The following is a 26,774-nucleotide window of genomic DNA, read 5'->3' as shown; positions in this document are numbered from 1 at the left end:
AACAAAATCGTACCAACCAGGTGCGAATGTTAAGGATGTAAGCGAGTCAATTAGAATGCAAAAGCAGCGGGTGAAAGAATTGCTAGTGGTAGCAAGTACAAATGATTTGAAAGGAGACAAAATGGCTATGAGTGAGGATGTGAAGGAATTGCTTGAGGTAGCAAAAAAGAAGAGTGAGAGAGTTAGGATGGTGAGTCTGTTGCTGCGGTATGACAGTGAAGAGTATAGAAGGAGGGCCATAATTGCAAATGACTTTATGCGTGAATTATGCAGGACGAGTGGTGTGGAATTTGTGGATGTGTGGAGTGAGTTTGATGGGCGAAAGGATTTATATAAGATGGATGGTTTACATTTGAATGGATTTGGTGTACGGAGACTTGAAAAGGTGCTGATAAATGAAGTGGAAGTGATTTGCAGAATCAGTGACACTAGAGTTATTAAGGGGGGGGGGGTAGATATGCAGAATTTAGGGAGACAGTTGAGCGTATGAATGTGTGTAATATGCCCAAGTGAATCCGAAAGACTACGAATCAGAATGGGATAGTTAGTATAAGGCAGTGTTTCTCAAAGTGTAGTATGCGTACCCCCTGGGGTTTGCAAAAGGTCTTCAGGGGGTCCGTGGCAATTTTCAGCTACGCATCATTAATGCATGAAATAAAATTTAAGTTTGAGATCATAAAACGTTCCTATTGTATAACTGAATAAGGTACAGAGACATCTGCAGGCTGTGTAATATGTTTCTCAACAAACAGTGCAATTAGAGACAACTGGGTAAAAACAGCACTAACTAATGAATCACATGACCCCTCCCAAATAAAATGCTGTATAGTAGACTATCAAAACCATATGGTGCACCGGCAACATATGGTTTTGTTTGAGTGAACGTGTTAAAACTAAGAAATATATAGTGAACGTGTTTCAGATATTATATAAGGAATTCAGTTGAAGAGAATTAGCATTTCAACTGAACTGTCGGCTTGCCTTTGTCAATTAGTAGAGCGATCTTTTGTTAATACCGCACCAATCATATGAACATCTTCATAGCTGCTTTATCTCTACTGGCCTACCGTTGCTGTCTGTTTCGAGTTCTGCTATCACTGGCTATTTGTTGAAGGACTGTTCGTTAAATAAGGTAATTTTTTTTAGCTTTCAAATTCTTAAGTATGGATTATTGGTTAAAGACTGGATTTTTAAAATGTGCAAAAGAGAGGAACATAGTAGATACAAGTAGCTGTCAGCAACAAGAAAATGTTGATATTGTATCTGGATCAAGTGAAATTGAAAAGTGTAGTCTGACATCTCTAAAAAACCAACTAGGATGAAGATGAGAAAACTTCGTAAGTACGATATAAATTACTTGAAATGTGGATTTTCATGGACGGGAAATGAAGAGGAACCTATTCCATTATGTGTAATTTGCAGTGAAACTTTAAAAAATGAAAGCATGAAACCATGTAATTTAAATCGCCATTTTGAATCGAAACATAATGAATGCAAGGACAAACCTGTTGAATTTTTTCAAAATAAACTAAAAAATTTAAAAGAATCTCAAAAAGTGATGTCAATCGTGTCACGAGGAGAAAACATGAAGGCTTCAGAAGCTTCATTTCGTGTGTCACTATTAATAGCAAAAAAGTGGTGTAGCGGAAACAATTGGTGAAACTTTGATCAAGCCTGCAGCAAAAAATAATAGCGAAAATTATGATCGGAGATAATGCAAAAAGATCTTTTGATCGGATTTGCCTTTCAAATAGTACTTTCATCGAAGAATCACTGAAATGGTTGAAAACATAAAACAAACATTGTTATCCGATATACGTAAGTTGTTATTATGCATTGCAGGTAGATGAATCCAGCGACATTACAAATTTTGCAAATCTTCTAGTGTTCGTTAGGTACGAAAAAAATCAAAAAATTCATGACGACCTTTTATATTGCCAACCCTTGCCAGAACATACAACAGGAGAAGAAATATTCAACAGTATAAATATCCATCAAAACAAGCTTGATTGGAAAAGTTGTGTTGGAATAAGCATGGATGGAACGAAATCCATGGTCAGATCTAAAAAGGGCTTGTTTCAAGGATTCCAGCTGTTGTACCAAATGCAAAGTCGACACACTGCTGCATACATGGAGAGGCTTTGGCTACACATATGATGTCTACAGACCTAAGAAAAGTTCTTGATGAAGCTGTAAAAATCATAAATTATATTAAAGGATATCCTCTAAAGACCAGACTTTTCTCTCAACTTTTCAAAGAAATGGGAAGCAACTATACACAACTTCTTTTCCATACCAATGTTCGTTGGCTTTCTCGTGGAAAAGTCCTTACTTGTTTATTTGAACTTCGGAATGAACTACAAGTTTTTCTTGATGAAAAGTTTGAATTGAAAAAGCATTTATATAATTGGAAATGGCTCAGTCAATTAGCATACCTGAGATATATTTACTGTATTAAATAGTCTTAATTTATCTTTACAAGGCAAGGAAATTTTTATATTTCATGTCCAAGATAAAGTGAATGCCACATTGGCAAAAAGGAAGTTATGGCAAAAGCGGGTTGGTAATGGAGAATTTGACGCATTTCCATCGCATCATGAATTGCTCGCAAGTTCAAATGAACAAATTGATGATGATGTGAAAATTACTATCATGTAGCATTTAAAAAGCTTACAAATGAATCTAGAAAAGTATTTCCCTGAATTGGACATTAATATTGAGTGGATAAGATACGCTTTCAATAAAAACAAATTTATGCCAAAGGGTCTATCATCAATAGAAGAACAACTTTTAGAACTAGCTTCTGATTGTTTCCGAAAAAATAAATACAGTGAGAATACATTATCATCGTTTGGGCTACAAATACAGAATGAATTTCCTGAGTTAACAGATAAAGATCTAAGGTTCATTTTTCTATTTCCAAGTTCATATCGGTGCGAAGTTGGATTTTCGGCGCTTGTAGATATTAAGACGAAGAAGAGGAATCACATTATAGATGTCAAACCGCATCTGAGAATGAAATTAACAACTATAGAGCCAAATTTTGCTGAAATTTTATCTCACCATAAGCAATTTCACTCCTCTCATTGATGATAAATTATTTCAAGTAAAACTATGGTATCTGTATAAAGTTTGTTCTATTAAAATCATATTTTTTGTTTACACGAACATATAAATTCAAATAAAATAGATATTTAATTTTTTAATATATTTTAAATTAATTTATTAATTGTACTTAGTAATAATGAAAATTTAAGAAGGGGTTTGCAGATATCCGAAGTTTGAGAACACTGGTATAAGGCATCAAAATAAAGATGGGACAAATGGGCTTCTGCAATTCATGTAGACTAATGCCAGAAATATTAGGAACAAGAAGGAAGAATTTTTGGCCTTGGTTGGCACTTCCAGGCCACAGGTTATTGGCATTAGTGAAACTTGGCTGACAGAAGATGATATAGCTAGTGGGATTGAATGTGAGGAGTATGGTGTGTTCAGGAGTGACAGGGAGAATAAAATGAGGGGGGGGGTGAGAGTGTTATTGATGACAGCTGATGAGCTACAGCCAAGGAGAATAGAAGTGGAAGTGCAGGATAGAGAAAACAACTATCTATAGATAGTTCTTTATATAGAACGATAACTATCTGCGACAACATGTAATGGAAAATACTAGGGGTCAGAGAGTGCTTGACCTAGTAATTGCACCCGAGAATTGGCTGTAATAAATATGACCACGTTGCCACCAATGAGAGTGATCATAGGGTCTTGACTTGGGAGGTGGCTAAAGGTGTGGAATTTCCAATTAAGAACAGAGTACATGTGGAATTATCGGGCTGGTAAGTATGACAAGCTTAGGAGTTTGATTGGTTCAGTGCCATGGCATGTAAAACTGCAAGGGCTGGATGTTGATAGTGCATGGGAGGCAGTTAGGAAGTGTTTGCATGAGGCAATGGCTGACTGTATACCTAGAGTCCGAATAACAAATCAAGTAAGGGTTAAATGGATGAATAACATCATTAAGCTTGAGCTGCAAAAAAAGAAACAACTATGGAGGGAATTTAAGGAGAAAGGTGACCGGCAGGCACATGAACGGTACAAAGCGCAGGCCAGAAGGGTAACGAGTGTGGTAAGAAAAGCAAAAACGGATTATGAAAGAACATTAGCCGTGCAGGCTAAAGAGAATCCCAAACAGTTTTTTTTGATATGTTGCAAGTAAAAGAAAAAATGTATAAGGCAGAATGATTTTAAAGAATGCCAATGGTAAGGAGGTAACCGAATCAGTTGATATAGTTGAATTACTGAGTGAGCACTTTGCAAGAATATATCATCCAGGTGGTGACATTGCAGGAATGAATGAACCAATAGATTATACGGGAATTGTGGTGAATGAAGTGGAGGTGAGTAGTCTATTACAAAACCTCAATGTCAATACATCTGTGGGATTGGATGGTATACCAGCTCGTGTCATACATGAAGTGGCTAAAGAATTGTCAATGCCCTTGACTATTTTGTTTAATTTGCGTTTGGGTTAGTCCCGAGGGGGTTGGAAAGAGGGGAAAATAGTTCCACTGCATAAAGGAGGTTCCAAGACTGCTGTTGTAAATTACCGACTGATTAGCATATCAGGAATCATTGTCAAGGTCTTGGAGAAATTAGTCAAGAGAAAAATACAGGATTGGATAGATGAAAATGAGATACTGTATGGGGGACAACATGGTTTTGTGAAGTGTAGATCATGCCTCAGTAACTTGCTCACGTTTTAGAACACAGTGACGGCTGAACTGGATAAGGGTAATGGGTTTACAGTGATTCTACTGGACCTTGCTAAGGCCTTTAACAGGATACCACATGGAATTCTAATCAGTAAACTGCAACATATGGGGATGGATATAGGGTTGGTGAGATGGATAGGAAGGTGGTTGATGGAGAGATATCAGAGTGGTTTATTCAGGAGTAGAATCTAAATGACGGCTTGTGACTAGTGGTGTGCCGCAGGGTTCTGTTCTTGGACCACTACTTTTCAATTTGTTCATTAATGATATAGGAAAGGATCCTTGAGGAAGTGTTTACTTGTTTGCTGATGGTGCAAAGTTGGGTAGAGCAATAGTGAGTGCACAGGATGTCAAAATTTTGCAAGATGATTTGGATAGTTTGGAGGACTGGGCTAAGAAGAATGGATGTCAATTTAATGTGGCAAAGTGTAAGTTTATGTACTTTGGGGTGAAAAGAATAGCAGCAGTATATCGCACTGGTGGAACCATACTCCAGGAGATTGATGAGGCCAGGGATTTGGGAGTGTTGGTGGATAGGGAGTTGAGGTTTAGGGGGCACATTGCAAAAGTGGCTAAATCAGCTCATCAAATCACTTGGTTGCTGAAAAATACTTTAACAAGCAGAGACAAACAAGTTATTGTTCCTCTGTATTGAGCCTTGATAAGACCCCCATCTAGACTACTGTGACCAGATATAGGTGCCAGGGTTTCTTCTTGATGGGGAGGAGGTGGAGATGATCCCAAAATGATAGCAGAACTGTGGAATGAACCTTATGAGAACAGGTTGAAGATTTGTGGGTCTCAAAAATTGGTTGATAGGCAGAAAAGGGGTGTATGATTGAGACATTCAATTTACTGAAGGGTTTCAAATTACTGAAGGTTTTTATAAGATTATTCAGAAGATATTTTTGAGAATAGGACTGGTGGTGGGAGGACTAGGGGCCATACATGGAAGCTGGGCAAGAATGTGATTAGCAAGGGTGTTAGAGCTAGGTTTTTTACTTGGACAGTGGTAAATGAGTGGAATAAGCTGCAGAGTCTGTTGTTGGTGCTATGACTGTGAATGAGTTCAAGGCAAGGTATAATACATACTGTGTGAATGTCGAATAGTTGTTCTTGACATGTTAGGGCCTCTCTCGATGAGTCTCTCGACTCCTTGTAGTTGCCTGAAATAATAATCAGTTAACGGCAGGGGAGGGGATTGCATTTTAACAGATAAAATGCTGATGAAATTTCATGAGCATTCTGCCTTTTTATAAGGTCAAAGGAATTTTGAGTATATTTGCGAAGAGATATATTCAACATAACTTAGCCAGTTTTGTTGCAAAAAGTACCGCATTTGAAGGAATATTAGCGGCATAATAATAAAATAGCAAAATTCATAATGCTTCAGAATAACTTCATAATACCAAAACAAGATGATACACATCTGTATCATAGATGTGTATCATCTATAATAATAATAGATTTCTACACATCTGTAGAAATCTATTATTATTATTAGTCCTTTTAATTATGAACTCTATAAAGATATACTTAATAAATTTGTAATTTTGTGTTTTTAAATAAATAAGCCAGTTTCATTTTGTCACAGATGGTTTTGGCTGGATTACCTGGACTTTTAGACTGTTGTTCTTATCAATATTGTAAAAACTCAATTGTAGCTTAAATATTCCAAAGCACATTACATCGATTTTTTACTTAGGTCAAGTCCCATAAGAATGTTGTAAAAAATAACCTTGTTTGTCTAAGTATATTTTGTATTAGATATTTTTGAAAATAGCCCTTTGGAAATTAACTGTATATACTTCTTTAATAAGAATATGTTAGAGTGTTAAAAACAAAGGCAATGTTAAAGAGCCAAGAGGCTATTTTTCTGGCGACATAAATTAAGTCAAGGGGGAATAGTAAATCCCATATTATTTAACAGCCGGGTAGCAAACTCGGAGATCGAAATCTAAGAGTTTCATGCCAAAGACCTATCGGCGAGTCCAACTGTAAGTCATCACTTGGGTAGTACAACACTATGGCAACTCGTTTCAAAGATGGAGCAAGCTCCGTCACTATCCTTAATATTTTCTCATAATTTAAAACGCAGCTCCTAGGAGATGTATTACTGTTTTACATTATGAGGAGAGGTCACTACCAAGACCAGTTTCGACCCTTATTGAGGTCTCATCAGTGAGTAGGTAGACCTGGAATATCAAAGGTTTAAGTTTAACCGAACGGACATATATCCCCACTAACGAATTGCCAGACCGGTGTACCCATATATTATTATTACTACAATAAAGAGCCAAGAGGCTTTTTTTTTGTTTATTTTTCGCCGGAGCTGTATGTAATAAATATACATGGCGGCATTAGAAAGGTTGTTTATTAAATTTTGTGTGTATGAGAAAGGCTTACAAGCTCTGCACGTAAACACCTCCGAAGTCAGTCAGAAAGGTTCAAACAACTTTCCGATAGTCGACAACTTACAATCAAAAGAAGTTGCACAGAAGAGAACAAAGAGCGAGCCGAACTTGAAACTTAAGATGAACGAATCATGCCGAATTCTTTGGGGGTTACAAACTTTATGCAAGGTCTCAGAGAAGGCATAATAAAAGGGGACAGAGTCGAGCATATAGGGCTTCCCAGATCCAGAAGTCACTATAGAGAGAGAGAGGGCTTCCCATTTCCAGACGTTGCCAGAGAGGAGCTTCCTGGTTCCAGTCTTAGAGTTGCTGAAAGGAGATGTTCCAGTTCCAATGGCTGGAGAAAAGCTTCTAGGCCAGAGAGGCATCCCGGTCGACAGTTGGCGGCAGAAAAAGGAGACAGTCCTCCAGGCATTTTGGGCGAGCCCAAGCAGAGGAGAAAAGGCGAGACAAATTACCCAAAGCATCTTCGCTCGGAAGTTTTTCTTTTCACTGTGGGAGAATAACTTTTTGCTGGAGCTGTATATGAGTACCGCAGGGCACAGTTCACAATCTGCTATTTTCCGATGAGATATTTCTGAAGCCAGATTTCCTGAAGGAAGCTCAAGATCTGAGATAAGAGAATTGCCTTAGAACTTTTTGTGCAAGACCTTTGACTGAATGTGCAATACAGAGCTTTCATAAGTTATATACCTTTGTGCAATTCCTCTTATAATGTGTTTTAGTTGGACAATTAAGATTTAGATTAACAGTAACAAGAAGTGTCATTAAGAGAATCTATTGGCATATTTGAAGTTGATATACAGTTTGTAAAAGTAACTTAACAGAGAGTTGGCTAACCTCTTTGCAAGTATACTAGAAGTTTAATAAGTGGAAATGTTAAACAGAGTAAATAAGTTTTTGAGTTAATGAAAGTTTTTGCAATCATTTTGAAACATGTTCTAGAGACAACAGACTTTTGTGTGCTGCTGCTATTTGTATTAATTAGTTGGGTAAGAGCAGTTTCTATATCACATAAATAGAGCATTTGAATTTCAAGTTTATTATTATTTATAAATTAAAATGATTTTTCAGTTCATTTTTTTTGTGCATCAAGATTCTAGTCATTTTAGGGTAAAATGTCGAGTAAAAAAGTGTATGTTAGCGAGCATAGCAAGTTATCGTTACTATTTATTGCCTCTATGTTTTAACTAAAGCTGGAATTATTATGCTTATTACTGCAACTTAAAAAAATCAAAGCTGGAGTTGAATAAATATTGTAATAAATAAATGTTGCAATTCCATAAATATGATGATTTTTGCTATAATTTTTATTACTGTAAATTCAAAATTTTTATTTTTAGTGAGAATATCCGAACTTTACAGTTCATGAAGTTCCAATTTTTAACTTGATTAGCAAGCTTCATTTGATTGCATTTAAATTCTTTTTTTTTTTTTTTTAACTTTTATCCTTATACTAAATTATTACCATACCTTTTAATATTTTTTCGTAATCAGAATTTTTGTAGCAACTATGATGATTGTCAACGAAGCTTGTCAAACAAAATCAACGTTCTCAAAATCAATCTTTCACATAAAGATTTTAATTACATCTTTCTTTAAATTAATTATGATTCAATTACATGGAAAATTTAAAAGTGTAAATAATATATATATTTAGAATTACATTAAAAGATTTTAAAATCTTTTGAAAATTTAATATTAAATTAAAGTATCGTAGAAATTGCATAATTATTTATAATCCTTCGATATAAGTTAGTCATTTATTTATATAAAATGACTTACAACATTGCTAGTTTAATATTACCAAGATTTTTTTAATATTAATATTATTGTATACATGTGAAATTCGTTTATATTTTTGGGAAGAGACAACACAATAAATAAATTGTGCAACAAAAAGGGTCAAATATCATAGAACAGTAAAGTAAATTCCAAAAAACGGTAATTAAACTGACAGTTTAGTTACTGTTATTTGGCTAGTACTTGTAAAACAGTATACTGTATACAAGTGCATATACCTAATTATATGGTTAAAGTAGTTGTCGCAGTTGGTAAGAATATATTATTCAATTAATTATTATTCTTATTTTACTGTTACCCATTTATTTTAACAAAACCAAGATACTACTGTTTCTATTTTTGTATTTTCTAAGCATTTAACGGAATTGTTTATTTTATTTATATGTTTATGATACACATAATGATACCAAGAAAATTTGAATCCGGAGCTAGTAAAAGAAAACGCCTTACAGAAAATGAAAAACAGCTAAATAGTCAAAAGGGGGCATTTTGTCTTTCTTGCGTTCTGAAAATGAAGAATTTCATAGAACTGAAGTTGTTTCGTTTTCATTCCAAGAACTGTGAAGTACAATTGGTATCATTATCAGGAGGAAATGAAAGTGAAAATGAAGAACATCAAAATGATGTGGAAAACATAGGAGAGAAAGAAGTAAATGAAACAAATCAAGACGATTCTGAAGAAACTTTTCAATCGGAGTCTGTACTTAGCAGCAAGCAAGCAATTTCTTATCCTATCGATATAGCAGTGTGGCCACTTACTATTAATAAACAGTTTATCGAGCATATTTTAATAAATATGCTCCAGAAAGTTAGTAAAATCAAAAATTTTAAAAAAAAATACACAGAGCGCAACAGAACATATGTCACAAATGTAAATATATCACATTTTTACTGTAAAAAAGGCAAATGGAACAAAGGAGAAACGAGAGTGGCTAATTTTTTCAGAAACCAGCAAAGCAATTTACTGCTTCGTTTGTAAATTGTTTCCTAAGTCAAATAATAGCTTAATGAAGGGTTTTAACAACTGTGGAAATATAACAAGAACTAATGTGATCACGAGCATTCTACTGAGCATATACGAGCTATGTGCACATATCGCAAAAGAAAATCAAGTTCCGTAAATAGTCGAATTGATTCTGAATTGATCGAACAAATACAATCTGAAGAAAATTATTGGAGAGGTTTTAAAAGGAATAATAGCTACCATTAAGTTGCTGAGTAAACTAGGGCTAACATTTAGAGGAAAGACAAATGACATTTTTTCTGATTCTTGAGGAAATTATTTATCGCGTTTACATTATTTAAGTGAATTTGATGATTTTTTAAAACATCACATGAAAATGAATGACAACTGTGGTTCTGGCAGATCAAATTATCTTTCTTACCATACTTGTGATAAATTCATAGTGTTAATAGCTAAAAAAAAAGAGAAATATTAATATCAGAAATTAAGGAAGCTGCTTATTTTGCAATAATACTCAATTCAAAGGCAGATATTGCCCATAATGACCAACTAGCTATGATATTTAGGTATGTTGCCGCAAATTCTGACATTACAGAAACATTTATCGGGTTCATCAGAATTACACAACATAATTCCTTATATTTAGAAGAGGTCATCATCAAATTCCTGCCATGTACCCTCAAGGGGTGTACAGGATATGATAGTACTACATAAAAAATTTACATCATTACTAACTTCCTATCGACAATTTTCCTCCAAATCAGTCTGTTACTTGTCAAGATTCCAACATTATAAGATCTTATATTCCTATCGTCTAAGGCACTTTGTACCACATCAATCCACCTATGTCTTGGTCTTCCTCTGGGTTGTTTTCCTGCCAACCTGGCAGAGAACACTTGTTTAGCTAATCTTTCCTCGTCCATTCTGTTTAAGTGACCATACCACCTGAGATTAGCTATGCTAATGCATTCCCGGATGTTGATAATGTCAAGTTCTATCCTAATATCCTAATTTTTAATATGATATTGCATTGATGCCATCTGTTCACGCCTCTAATCTTTCTCAGAAGTCTCATATCTGCAGTCTCTAGTATTTGGTCAACTGCTTTACTTCTGATCCAGCTCGAAGATTCATAAGTTAAAACTGGTTTGAACACTGTCTTGTATACAGCTAATTTAGTGTTCCGACTAATTTCTCTCTTATTCCATATACATTTATTCAATTGACTTCCTACCATACCAGCTTTGTTGATTCTGTTGTATATTTCCGTATTTAATTTACCATATTCACTAAAAATCGTACCTAAGTAGCTGAAATGTTTTACTTGTTCCACAGGTTCTCCGTTCACATTGAAAACACAGAATCATTGAAAATGACAACACAGTTGACATTTTCAATGATTCTGCCTATTTTCATTGTCTTTGCCTTTTTATTGCTGACCTTCATATCATATCTATTACAATGGTTATTCAATTTAGTCAGCGAATCTTGCAGACTTGTAGCGGAATTATTTAGAAGTATAACATCGCATGCATAAAGCAAAGAACTGACATTAACTCCAATTTTAATATCATGTTTAATACCACTTTCCTTCATAATGTGATCCATATAGATAATGAATAACAGAGGGGATAATGTACATAGTTGTCTCACACCAGAATTAACATTAAACCATCTTCCAGTACTTTCTTCAATTCTAACTGCTGACTTATAACTCAAATAAAGAATAAGTATTGCTTGATATAATGCCCCATTAACACCATATAACTGAAGCATGTTAAATAGCTTCTCTCTTGGCAACTTGTCATATGCCTTTTCCAAATCGGCAAAACTTAAATACAGATCTTTGTTATCCAAGTTAAGGGATATTATATCCCATATTGTTTCTTAACCAAATAAGAAACAATATTTCATGCCAAATATAGAAACTATATAAAGTTCAGCGATTCCAAATGTAAGCAAATACCTGGATAGTGCAGCACCTGACTCACAAACTTTTCTTCCACAATTCTTCTCAACCGTTTCTCAAGTATACTTGCATATATCTTACCAGGAACACTCAATAGGGAAATACCTCTGTAATTTTCAAATTCAATTTTATATCCCTTTTTATATATGGGTACTATGAGAGCTCTACTCCAATCATCGGGAATTCGTCCCTCTGTCCAGGCTTTCTGAACTATGCAGTGCAGCCACTTTAAGACTCTTATACCACCATACTTCAGCATTTCTGGTCGAATATCATCTACTCCTGCTGCCTTTCCAAATTTCAAGCCTTTGATGGCTTTTTCTACTTCAAGTATGGATATGTATTCCTGACTGCATGCCTGGTCAGTGTTTTTTACCACTATGCTGTCATCACTGCTTGTTTCATTTAGAAGTTTTTCAAAGTAATTACTCCATACTTCAAGGATATCTTTTTCTCGTTTTCATGTCACCTTTATCATCTGTAACTACTTTTACATCACTCTTTCCTCCATTCCTAAACTTCTTCAACAACCTCCAGAATATTTTCCCACCTTCCTGATATTTATTTTCTATGTTCTTGCCAAAGTCCTCCCAAATGACTTTTGTTTAACTAGTTTTACACAGTGTTTAGCTTTCTTACATGTGTCTCTGTAATCTCTAAGAGCACAAACTGACTTATTTGCCAGGAACTTTTGATGTGCTTTCTCCTTTTCCTTCACTGCCTCTTTAACTTCCTGTGTCCACCAGGGAGTTCTAATTTTTTTATCCTTGCAGAAAACCTCACCACATGCCTCTCTGGCTGAATCTTCAAGGTTTGGTTCCTGTTCTCAAACTCTTTCATTTTTTCTTCAATAATCTTTGTGTATTTTAGTTTACAGTTCACATCTGAGAGCTGCTCAACTTTTATTCGCTTTAAAACTTTCTTACATATTATTCTTTTCAATATATACAATTCGATTTTATCCTGCTCAAGACTAAATAGTGATCACTTCCAATTTAAAATCCTATGTACACTCTGGTGTCCTGCACCAAGGAGAACACAACACTATCAACAATAAAATAGTCAATGAGACAATGTTATTTTTTATTCCTTGCCTCTTCTTTCCATGTGAATTTGTGCACATTTTTGTGTTGGAACATGGTGTTAGAATAACCAGTCCATGCCCTGAGCAGAAATCCAACAAGTATTTGTCATTATTATTAGCTTCGCTCTTTTCTCCAAAAATTTATCAAAATATTTATGTATGTCTGAAAATAACTTCTGCTATTTAGATCTCCAACAAGGACCAACTTTTCCTTTTTCATTGTGTCACTAGCTTTCTCTAGAGCCTCAAAAAATTCCTCCACTTCTACCTTAGTAGAACCTTCTGTGGGACCACAGGCACAAATAAGTCTCATTGTCCAGTTCCCCATTCTGATATTTGCCCACATCACTCTACTTGAGACTGCCTGCCATTCAAGAAGATTAGCCTCGTATTTTGTGTCAAATACTATGGCTACTCCGTTTTCTTGATTGTCATTGCCTGAATATAATATTTTGTATTTATTGCTCAGAAAGATCTCACTAGATTTTGTCTTTTTTGTTTCAGTCACCCCTATTATGTCTATCTGATACTTATCTAATTCTTCAGCTAGCTCCACTTCTTTGCCATTTAGGCTTCTTATGTTGATAGTACCGATCTTTAACTCTGGTGATGTTGAGTTGGGGTGGGTTTTCAGATTTTTAGAAGAGGTAGTATTAAAAAAATTATCTTTGGATATAAAAATGTGCAGAGGGCAAAGCTATGATAACGCTGCCAATATGAAAGGTATCTATACAGGCTTACAAGCTAAGCTGAAAAAACGTAGTCCCTCTGTACATTATATACCGTGCTCTAGTCATTCGTTAAATTTAATTGGCAACTATGCCATGGAATCTGGTCCGGAAGCAGTGCAATATTTTTGTTTTATTCAAAATGTATATAATTACTTTTCATCTTCAACAAGAAGATGGGGTATACTCCTTAAACATTTAGAAAAAAAATCTTTAACAGTTAAAAGACTAAGTGAAACAAGGTGGCCCGGAAGAGCTGACGATGTATTGGCTTTGAAACGTGGATATAAACAAATTAAAGACGCATTACTTGAACTATTCATTTCTCCTCATGAAAAACCTATTTCTAAATTAGAGAGCTCATCACTGGCTGAACATTTTGACAAACCAGAAACAGCAATTTTAACAGTTATGTGGGACAAAATTTTTAAGGAATAAATGCTACTAGTAAATCACTACAATATCCTGATATGGATATGTTTTTAGCTAATAATTTGTTACACTCTTTAGATGGTTTTATTTTAGATATAAGAAATAGTTTTGCTGCTGTAAATGAAAGAGTTAAAAAACAAAAAAAAATTAGTGAAGAAGTTTCACAATCTAACTATGAGATTATATTACATGGAAAAAAAAATTTCGCTGTGAACACTTTTAATGTCATTTGCGATAAGCTAATTTTGGAAATTAATGAAAGAACAAAAAGCTATTTCAACATATTAGATATGTTTGACATTTTTTTGAAGGAAGATATAGATCAAGACAAGTACAAGACTAGTATTGATAAAATTTTACAAACTTATGGGACTGATATTAATCCAGAAAAATTTACTGATAATGATAAAGGAAGAAAATTCTTCAATTAAAAATATGTACAAATTTATAAACGATGGGTTAAGGTCTACTTTTCCGAACATAGAAACAATTTTAAAAATATTTTTGACGATGCCTATTTCAAATGAAAGTGCTGAACGCTCATTTTCGGTGTTGAAACTAATAAAAAATTATTTAAGAAGCAACTTGCACCAAAATATAACAAGTGACCTGTCATTATTATGCATTGAATCAGATGTAATGGACTCGATCAATTATGATGACATTATAGATATATTTGCTATAACCATAGCCAGAAAAAAAACTTTTAGTTATTAATTTTTTTATGTAAATTTGAATTGATTTTTTTTTATACTTTTTTTTTAAATGCAAATATATGTATACCGACGTTGTATTGTGTTATTAAAATGAGTTATTATGGAAATGTTGACTTTTATTTTCAATAAACTAAAAAAATGCTTATTTTTGAGGGCCTCATAATGATGTTGTGCCTCGGGCCTCCAAAAGTATAAATGCGGCCCTGCTCTTTATGCAATAAGGTGAATAAAAATTACTCTGAAAATGTTATTTCAGAAGAAAAGGACATATTGATAATCAGCATACTCTGCAATATACTCAATAATTTAAATAAATTTGGCTACAAGAAAGTGCAAAAGATTGGAGAGACTCATTTAGCACCAAAAACAACAAAACATGCCACTTTTGACTCAACCTCAAGACATCATATTATTATGTGGAGTAGAGGTATGGACACTCTCCAATCTGAGTGTGGAAAAACTGGAGGCCTTTGAAATGTGGATGCTGCGAAGAATTATGAGAATATCATGGAAAGACAAAAAGACAAATGAAGAGGTACTAGAGATGGCAGGCATAAACAGGAGCCTGATGAAAGAAATTAAAAAGGGAAAAGTTAGATATTTTGGACATATTCTGAGACATAACTGCCTACAAAGGACACTTCTCAAAGGAACTGTTGAGGGAAAGAGAAAGAGAGGAAGACAAAGACTGGAGTGGATGAAAAATATAGAAGACTGGACCTATCTCTCATATGAGGAATGCAGCAGAGAGGCGCAGAATAAGACATGGTGGAGACACATGGTAGTCAATCTCCTGGAGGGAGAAGACACCTGACAGGACAGGACAAGACATCAGGATGCTAACCAGAATATTTTGTAACCATATACACTAAACTTTAGTAAATGATTTAAAGATGGTTAAATAGGATTTAAAAAGTAGGAATGCATCTCTAGAAGGTGAGACAGGCCTTCTGAATAGTGGAGTTTCTTCTACTGGTAGTTAGGTCAAAAGATCTAGTGATAAGCAGTGGACAGAATTCTACAGATGTATAATTCTATCCACTCATAGTAACACATTGTGACTGTTAAATAGCAAGACAAAATTTCTATAAAAATACAGAGCAACTATAGAAAGATGAATCATTTATTTATTTTCAATATAATCTCTTAAATCAATACAATATCTACATCATTCATACAAATGTACAACATTGAGATTTGAAGGTAATGCTTCTGGTGTCTTACACTGAGGTCAAATTGGCATTCTTTGAATTTCATTTTCAATTTTGGAAACAAAAAGTCCATTGAGGACAAATCTAGAAGCAAGAAACTGTTTCACATTTAATACACAATGTATAGGCACAGTGAGGTGTAGCAACAGCCAGCTATTTGTTTGCTACTGCTTTCCTCTCACTTATCACAATTCAGAGAATGAATGACAGTGAGATAGTACTATTAACCGTTTAGCCCTCTGAAACAAATTCCTTATGAACAATTCCACAAATGTTCAACAAAACAATCATCATTTTTTATTATTATTATTTGTCACCTCTAGGGAGTCCAAAGACTCATCAAGGGAGGGCATCTACTCTACAGCCTTCCACCAATCATAATCCACCAATTGACCGCAACTACACCAACGCCATCTACCACCGACTGCCACCACTAGTATTTCCACAGACAATCACAACATCCATGTCCACGGCGGGATTCGAACCTGCAGCCTCTAGACTAGAGAGTGGACACGCTAACCACTCAGCCAGCCAGGCTGGGCAAAAGTCAAAGTTTTTGACTCAAACTTCTACAGTCAAACCTTTTGCTCTCTTGGAGATCCCAGCAGCAATCATCATTCTATACTTTGTCGTTTTTGTTTCCAGGTCATAAGCCCCACAACTCATCACCAGTCATGATTCTCTCTCTCTCTATATATATATAATGGCATAATCTTAGTCAAACATTTGAATGAAATTTTTACAGCAAGTAACACAATGCTTTCTCTGTTGGAGTCAAAAAATGTAGTACAAATCAGAAACAAATCTTTCTTTTCCAGCAAAATTTCATAGCTGCTTCCTTTTTTGATATTTAATTTCTGTGCAATCATTTCAGTGGTGATTCAACAATTGCTGAGCAGCTCATGAACATTTCCACAGGTCCAAATTGGAAGGTGAGACAGGCCTTCTGGGTAGTGGATGGGTTGCTACTGAATCCGTACAATCTCAAAATCATGCAAACCATTCAAGAACTCATGCAAGTGATAGGATCATCCGTGTGTACTATTTTAAGAACATATATGTTTCTGAGATGACTTGCTCAGTTTAAAATAGTTTTAGCATATTGTTCTATTTTCAAATTCCTGACGAGGCACTAACACCATCTGCAAGAATTATTGCAATAATGGTGCAAACACCATTATTGCATCACATATGCTCATTGGACAGCGCACACTCCTGTGATTAAAATGATATACTATTTTGCCTGATCATACTTAGAGTATGTCCATAAAAAATATGTCTCAGACACACTGCAGAATTTTATAAATTGATAAAAATGACTTAGCAGTTGATAAGTAAATTACGGCTGATTAAAGTGCTGATAAAAGCATTGCAGACACAAGGCTACACTTCAATAAAGGAAATTCACTAGAGGAAACTATCCACTGTAGCGATGAACTCCTTGGGGACATCATGCAATAATAATAATAACAAACCATTCCTTCTCTCTAAAAGTTTGCTATATATCATAAATCTCAAAATTATAAAGTGTATAAAAAAAATTTAAAAAAAACACTATAAATAGTTTAATTATATATTTACAAAGGCACTATAAAATTACAAATATGAATTCTACCTTTCATAGTTCCAAACTGAGTTCTGATGTTCTCTCTATGTTCCAAAAATTTGTCAAGTCCTAAATACTGTGCACTGTATAAAAATCTAATACCTATGAAAATAATAAATAATAATTATTTGTTAACTCCCAAATTCATCAATCTCTATAAGAAATCTTAAAAACTTAATATTTAAACTAACATAATTTTGATTTTCAGTTCAAAACATTTGCAGTTGAGCAACATACACCGAGCCACAGGCAACTTGAAGATGGGACAGAATGAGAATGATGAAATTGATGACTACTAAAGCTCTGAAGCTTCAGCTTCTGTCTCTGTTCATCCTCAATACAAAAAAACCACCAGTGATTGAGTGTTAAACTTAACTGTTACTGTATTATGAATTAACATTTCCAATTTTTCCTTTCGAAATATAACTATATATAAGATGTAAAGTGCACTGTTTTCTGCTAAATAGTATTACAGTTGACTGACTATAACAAACACCATTATAACAACCTCACTCACTACATCAAACAACTAAAAATCCTGACCAAAGCCCTATATATGAACAATGCTATGATAAAGGAAATTCACTATGGCAAACTATTCATGTAGTCACTATAAGTATAATACTATAATGAAAGTAGGCTGTATAATTTCTCCTTAGATGCGGTAAGTTAAACCAGAGTTTGTGCCTTTTTTTTCCCCCATTATACATCTCTAATGTTCACCCATGCAGATATCTTACAAGTGGCCCCTGTCTGGTCCGTGTAACAAATTCTACAATACAAGTTTCCTGCTTCTCGAGTGGCAGATGAGGTAGTTTCTGTAACTACAGAATGATGAATAATTTGTTTAGAGGAATTAGGCCAAATGTTGCTGAAATTTAAATGTTCTTTTTGTAACTACAACTCCTCTTGTGTCATAATCTTCTACTACATGCCAGTCTAAGTAGTCTAAGTGTTCATTGGAAGATGATAATGAGTTTCATATTGTAACAATTTTAATTAGGATAACTGAGTTTTTCATTTCATCATCACTTAAAATATGGCATTTGCTCTTTCCAGGGCATCCGAAACTATAGATGCCACATTTTTGTGAAGATGGTGACTGTGATATAGTATGCATACATCTCCTCATTGATTTTCTTTATTATAGTGGATCTGCTTACCATGATTATTACTTGTAATTAAAAAAGAAAGTCATTTTAAGCAAATTTCATGATTGGCAACAATGGAAACCAGTTTTTATTTTTCTTCAATAAAATTATATAAACTGTTTCTTTATGTTGCTATTATAATGCTAAAAAAATAAATAAAATTTTAAAAATAAAAACTTATAAAGAACTGACCATTGCTTTTTAATTTAAAAAAAATAATGTGCCATGGAAAACATTCAAACAATTTTTGATCATGTTAAAAACTATATCACAGTAAGCAGATACCTACCGTACTGCATGTGCAAACTCATGCTGGCTGGAGACAGAGATTAACATATTCAGAAAAGGGAGCATCATCAAATTCCTGATATCTACTCTCGGGTATGTACAGGATAATTACAATAGTACTACATGAAAAATTTACACCATCAGTAACTTCTGATAAACAATTTTTCTCCAAATTCATCTGCTACCTGTCAAGATTCCAATATTATAAGATCTTATATATCTGTCTTTTAAGATACTTTTTACTGTATCAATCCTTCTACATCTTGGTCTTCCTCGGGGTCTTTTTCCTGCCAACCTGGCAAAGAACACTCGTTTTGCTAATCTTTCCACTTCCATTCTGTTTAAATGACCATACTACCTGAGATTAGCTCTTCTACCACATTCCTGGATGCTAACAGTAGCAAATGAAACCGATTCTGGGGCCACCTTTTTCTTAGTACCCTATCAAGGCATCTATTGAAGGATTTCATGTTAATATGAGCAAGCTGCTGACAAGCCTATTGCCACACCTTTTACCTATTCATACATTTTGTAGGCATATTGGAAAAAAAAACCACTATATAAACAGTGTTGAAAATTATCATATTTGGTGGGGAAAACCTCATGTAAAATCAAGACTTCCTATTTCAGCACATCTATAAGAAGGTTGACCAAATCCAGACTGGCTAAGAATTTTGTGGGTTGTCTAATCATGCTATTTTTTTTTAAATAAAAATCCCTGAAATTTTTCAGGTTATAGAAATAGGTTTTCTGTAGACTCAAAACGATAAGGATTCATTTGATATCTTAGCAGTTAATGTCAAAGAGCAGACAGTTATTGTTTTCCTTTTCAATGGTGAATTTTCTTTTCACCATTAGCATCTCACCAAAAATGGTAGATAATTTTTGGCAGAATGCTATCTGCTTATCCCTTGACTGCTCACCTAAAGATCCTCCCCACCATCTTGGATTGTACAGTATCCCCTGTTCTTGTAAACTTAAATACTTTGGACAAAAAAAGGAAATCTAGAAGAACACAAAATACTTCTATTTACATTACAGTCGTTCCGGGGTAGGAAACCATGCTATCGATATGGATCACTTGAACCCAAAAGGGGGGAAACATTTATACAGAAACGGATTTAAATCAGAGAGACTATTTTTGGAATCAAATCAGCCACAGCACTACAACTTTCCTGATAATTAAACAAATTCAGCTTCATCACACTGCCAAAAATCTGGGAGACCATTGTGAGACCTTCAAGTGTCCATCAGTGCACCCAGAGAGGGCTGCTTTTTACAATCGGTCTGTGTCCACCTTCCTACTAGTGTGACTGCATATATGTGCTCAATATATCTCTTTGTGCCCGTGAAGATACCTTAGTAACCATGGCAAAAACTGGCTTGGTAATCTAATTGATTAACTAACTAAATTTATTTGGCTACTGGATTTAGAAGTCTGTTTTTATTACATTGTCTAAGCCTGTATGGAGTCCAAAGACTCGTCATGGGAGGTGAAACACTCACAGACAATTATACCTTGCCTTGAAGACATTTAGTGTTGGAGCACTCACCACCCACTTCAACAATGCATTCCACTCATTCATCACCTCCCATGCAAAAAAAAGGGGTAGCTGTATAATAAAAACAATGTTGATTTTGTTTTGGCTCTAATAAACATTTATTAGTTCCACAGAAATTGGAATTAATGAACAACATACAAAAATTAAAAATATCATACATGGGTCATATTATGAACTGGTTGAAATATACAGAGAGCAACTCAAGAGAGAGAAATAGATCAAGATCCACGATAGCCAACCTCCTGGATGCAAATGATATTATACAAGATGGGCATGTTTGTGTATATTAGTTTAAAATTGATTTTAATGGTCAAGTTAGCTAGTAAAGGCCGCAGGCCATGGGTGTTTGCTTCAAGGTATGTGCATCGCTAGTATTGGATATTGTGATATGTTTCATTTGCTTTTGTGTGCAAAAGCAAATGAAACTGGTTTGTGTATACTCGGTGATTTTAAAGCAAATGATCACAAATGCTTATTATTATTATGTGACACCTCAAGGGAGTCCAAAGACTCATCGAGGGAGAATCTGCCAACAGCATCAAATGATTGTACCCCTTCCAACTACTAACCGCGCTCAAGCTTGCTTAACATTTTGTGGGCCATTAGTATCAGGGGCTATACCAATCGACCTACAAGGAAAACCTCAAGATGTAATCTCTGTTATGAAATTGGAAGAACACAGGAACACTGCACCCTTCATTTGGAAAGGGTCTGGGTTTGTTTCTCATCGTGTTGAGAGGAATCTTTATATGGGCTTTTTTCTTTTTTTTTTCAACTTAAGGTGAGTTAGCCAATGTCATATGAAGATAGTAGGGATTTTTCTAAAGAAACTTGGGTTTTTCATCTCAAATACAGGCAAATCAGTCATGAGAAAATGTGCAATTTGCAGACACAAAATAGCATTGTTCGTGAAGTCATGATGATGATGGGTGGCAGATGGTGCCGACAGTAGTAGTGTCACCGCGTATTGGTTGAGAATTAAGTAGTAGGGGAGACAAAGAGATATGTGTAACAGAGAACTCTGGATTGCCTTTCTGTAATGAGTTCTGACCATTTCAAGTCAATGAAGTCAATATACGCAAATGCACATACAAAAACAAACAAAACACATAGAAGCCAATACCAGACACTCACGCAAATGAAATGTCGCATCTTCAATGCAATCTGATACTATACTCCTATGGTAGCATGAAAGCTAAGGTTATGGATGCCATAGTCATTTATACAGCTTGTTCATAATGTGTATTTTTAGGGGATATTTGTGTTCTTTTTAAAAGAAAATAAAAACAGCGAAGAAATTCGTTGATTTTTCTTTGAATTTTTAACGAAGCAGAATCATTAAGTTTTACCACACGTGCCATTTTCATATAGACTAAAAACAACAAAACAATTCTGATTAAGCATATTATCTATTTACGACTAGCATTCAATACAAATGGATCCAACTATTCACTGACACCGATGAAACCAACCTCAACAATTTATACGCAATCCACTGATCTGATTTAGCATTCAAGTTGTGATAACTTTATCAACAGATTACAATAACAGACAGCAAGTTAAAATAAAGTTGCTCTGTTTCCCTTGGAATGAATACTTACAGTTTCTGAAAATAATCTTGACTAACATTTGTGTAACGTAATGCGGAATATTGATATCAAACTAACAATTCGATATTCTCATTACAATATTGCTAACACTTACCATTATAATTCAGCCCTTTCAATGAAATAACAGAACGAAAAGTACATGACTGCAAAACACCATTGATCACATGGCGAAACATGACTGACGCCATTTTGACAAGAGAAGAGAGCGCATCCTGCTTTCCCTAAACCAGAAAAATATGGAGATAAAGAAAATATTTCCAAAGAATAAGTATATTTCTGATTAATAATTAATAACTGCAATTAATTCATCGTGATATACAAGCTACAAAAACGTCGTGTTAGTGATATATTTTATTACATGAATCATAACATAATAATAATATAATCGTTAATTTTGTATTATATTATTATTATTATTATTATTATTATTATTTTAACGGTGTCTCCATGGAGTCAAAAGACTCGTCGCGGGAGACCCGACATTGACACACTAACCATTATTTACACAATACCTGTCATACCTCTCCTTAAATTCATTCACAGTTGAAGAATTCACAACCAGTTCTTGCAAAGCATTCCACCCATTCACAACCCTCCAAGTAAAAAATCTAGTTATAACAACCTTGTTAACCACACTCTTACACAATCTCCAGGGAAGGCCCCTCGTTCTCTCACATCCTGCATTGGTCTTAAGAATATCATCAGTATCATTCCTGTAAAATCCCTTTAACAATTTAAATACCTCTATCATATCTCCTCTCCTACGTCTATCAGCTAGTTTTTGGAGCCCACAGATCATCAATCTATCCTCATAGGGAACATCCCACAGACCTGCAACAATCTTTGTTACCTGCCTCTGAATCCTCTCTACCACTTCCGCATCACCAAGAAATCCTGGCGACCAGATCTGTGCACAATAGTCCAAATGCGGCCTTATTAATGCCTTATAGAGTGGAACAATAACTTCCCTATCCCTGCTTGTTAGTGTGTTCCTCAACAACCATGTAATTTGATGTGATGTTTTGGCAATCTTAGCAATATGCCCTTTAAACTTAAGTTCTCTGTCCACAATAACTCCCAAGTCTCTTGTCTCATCAACTTCCTGCAGTTCAGTTCCGTTAATATAGTAAACAGCATGCGATGTCATCCTCCCGAAGTGCATCACCTTACACTTAGCCACGTTGAACTGACAGCCATTTACCTCAGTCCATAGCGTCAGCCTATTTAAGTCATCCTGTAAAATATCCACATCATTTGAATTGATTATCGCTCTTCCCAATTTTGCATCATCAGCAAACAAGTGGATATTTCCATTCAAGGTATTTCCAATATCATTGATGTACAAATTAAACAATAGAGGACCAAGAACTGAGCCATGAGGTACACCACTAGTCACTTGCCTTTTCCTGGACTCAGCTCCTCCGTAAACCACTCTTTGATATCTGTCCGCCAGCCATCCTTTATTCCAAATCACCATCTTCGGATCCAAACCCATTTGCTCTAATTTATTATTATTACTATTACTATTATTACGGGCAACTCCAGGGAGTCATTGGACTCATCGAGGGAGGCCCCAAATCATATTCATCACAACTATTTGACATTCATACAGTATCTATCATACCTCGCCTTAAACTCATTCACTGTCACAGCATCCACCACAGACTCAGGGAGCGCATTCCACTCATTCACTACTCTAAAAGTAAAGAACCCAGCTCTAACACCTTTACTAACCACACTTTTGCCCAGTTTCCATGGATGTCCCCTAGTACTCCCAAAACCAGCCCTGTTCTCAAAAATATCTTCTGAATTAATTTTATAGAAACCCTTCAGTAATTTGAATGTCTCAATCATATCTCCCCTCCTCCGCCTATCAACCAATTTTTGCAACCCACAAATCCTCAACCTGTTCTCATACGGTTCATTCCACAGACCTGCTATCATCTTGGTCACTCGCCTCTGGATCCTCTCCACCTCCTCCCCATCAAGAAGAAACCTAGGTGACCAAATCTGAGCACAGTAGTCTAGATGGGGTCTTATCAAGGCTCGATACAGAGGAACAATAACCTGCTTGTCTCTGCTTGTCATCGTATTCTTCAGCAACCAAGTGATTTGATGAGCTGTTTTGGTCACTTTTGCAATGTGTCCCCTAAATTTCAATTCCTTATCTACCAACACTCCTAAATCTCGTGTCTCATCAATTTCCTGGAGCACGGTTCCACCAATGCAGTAAACTGCCGCCAATCTTTTCACCCCAAAATGCATAACCTTACATTTTGCCACATTAAACTGACATCCATTCTCCTTAGCCCAGACCTCCAATCTATCCAAATCATCCTGCAAAATTTTGACGTCGTCTGCATTCACTATTGCCCTACCCAACTTCGCATCATCCGCAAACAAATGAACTGTTCCTCTCAGATCATTTCCTATATCATTTATGAACAAATTAAACAGCAGTGGTCCAAGAACAGATCCTTGTGGCACACAAGGATCTGTTCTTGGACCACTGCAAGAACAGATCTCTGTTCTTGCAGTGGTCCAGAACCACAAGTCACAGGCCGTCTTGTGGACTCTACTCCCGAGTAAACCACTCTCTGATATCTCTCCGTCAACCACCCTCCTATCCATCTCACCAACCCTATGTCCATTCCCATATGCTGCAATTTACTGATTAGAATTCCATGTGGAATCCAGTCAAAGGCCTTGGCAAGGTCCAGTAGAATCACCGTAAACCCATTACCCTTATCCAGTTCAGCCGTCACTGTGTTATAATACGTGAGCAAGTTACTGAGGCATGACCTACCCTTCACAAAACCATGCTGTCACCGATACAGTATCCCATTTTCTTCTATCCAATCTTGTATTTTCCTCTTGACTATTTTCTCTAAGACCTTGACAATGATTCCTGATATGCTAATCGGTCGGTAATTTACTACAGCAGTCTTGGAACCACCTTTATGCAGTGGAACTATTTTCCCCTCTTTCCACCCGCTCGGGACTAACCCAGACCCGAGACTCAAATTAAACAAAATGATCAAGGGTACTGACAATTCTTTAGCTGCTTCTCGTACAACACGAGCTGGTATACCATCCAATCCCACAGATGTATTGACATTGAGGTTATGCAATAGACTACTCACCTCCACTTCATTAACCACAATTCCCGTATAATCTACTGGTTTATTCGTTTCTGCAATGTCACCACCTGGATGATATACTTTTGCAAAGTGCTCACTCAGTAACTCAACTATCTCAACTGATTCGGTTACCTCCCTACCATCGGCATTCTTTAAAATCAATCTGCCATGTACATTTTTCCTTTTACTTGCTACATATCTAAAAAACTGTTTAGGATTCTCTTTAGCCTGCATGGCCAATGTTCTTTCGTAATCCTTTTTTGCTTTTCTTACCACACTCGTCACCCTTCTGGCCTGTGCTTTATACCGTTCATGTGCCTGCCGGTCACCCTTCTCCTTAAATTCCCTCCATAGTTGTTTCTTTTTTTGCAACTCAAGCTTAATGGTGTTATTCATCCATTTAACCCCTACTTGATTTATTATTCGGACTCTAGGTATACAGTCAGCCATTACTTCATGCAAGCACTTCTTAACTACCTCCGATGCACTATCAACTTCTAGTCCTTGCAGTTGTACATGCCATGGCACTGAACCGATCAAACTCCTAAGCTTGTCATACTTTCCAGCCCGATAATTCCACATGTACCCTGTCTTAATTGAAAATTCTACACCTTTAGCCACCTCCCAAGTTAAGACCCAATGATCACTCTCACCGATTGGTGGCAATGTGGTCATATTTGTTACAGCCAAATCCTCAGATGTAATTACTAGGTCAAGCACTCTCTGACCCCTAGTATTTTCCATTACATGCTGTCGCAGATAGTTATCCCTTAATAACCGCATAAAATCCAGTTCCTTCCTCCCGTGTGTCCTCTCTTCACTCCAATCAATGCGACCATAGTTGAAATCTCCCATAATAATCACCCTCCTTCCACCCATTTCTTCTATTTGCTTGTGCATACTGTCACCACCATCTTTTCCATCACCTGGTCTATAGCAGCACCCAATTGTATATTTAGTTCTGCTAGCCACAATCTCACACCAAATGGCCTCAAATGTGCTGTTTTCTCTATCCTGCAATTCAACTTCTATTCTCCTTGGCTGGAGCTCATCAGCTATCATCAACAATACTTCTCCCCCCATTTTATTCTCCCTGTCATTCCTGAACACACTATACCCATCACATTCAATCCCACTAGTTATATCATCTACAGTCAGCCATGTTTCACTAATACCTATAACCTGTGGTCTGGAAGTGCCAACCATGGCCCAAAACTCTTTCTTCTTGTTCCTAATACTCCTAGTATTAGTGTACATGAATTTAAGACCCCCATTAGCCCCTTGATGCCTTATATTAACTATCCCACTCAGATTTGTTGTTCTTATT

General features: G+C 35.6%; 1 protein-coding gene across 1 annotated transcript in view; it reads right to left on the bottom strand.

Moving 5' to 3' along the window:
• LOC150100337 (pentatricopeptide repeat-containing protein 2, mitochondrial-like) overlaps window positions 1-22,487 on the bottom strand; it is a 249,260-nt gene extending 226,773 nt beyond the window's left edge. The window contains exons 1-2 of the mRNA XM_090402959.1: window positions 22,402-22,487; window positions 17,706-17,798 (exon numbers count right to left, since the gene is read on the bottom strand). Of these exons, the coding sequence (XP_090259085.1) occupies window positions 17,706-17,798; window positions 22,402-22,483 (175 nt within the window). The 5' untranslated portion in view covers window positions 22,484-22,487. The remainder of the gene's footprint in view (window positions 1-17,705; window positions 17,799-22,401) is intronic.
• Between the last annotated feature and the right edge of the window lie 4,287 nt (window positions 22,488-26,774).

The sequence above is a fragment of the Typopeltis vanoorti genome, chromosome 13 (assembly GCF_054136105.1).
Source record: "Typopeltis vanoorti isolate ZY-2024b chromosome 13, IOZ_Tvanoo_1.0, whole genome shotgun sequence".
Classification (NCBI taxonomy): domain Eukaryota; kingdom Metazoa; phylum Arthropoda; class Arachnida; order Uropygi; family Thelyphonidae; genus Typopeltis; species Typopeltis vanoorti.
The sequence above is the reverse complement of the archived record's forward strand: the minus strand, read 5'-3'. Positions and strand labels throughout refer to the sequence as shown.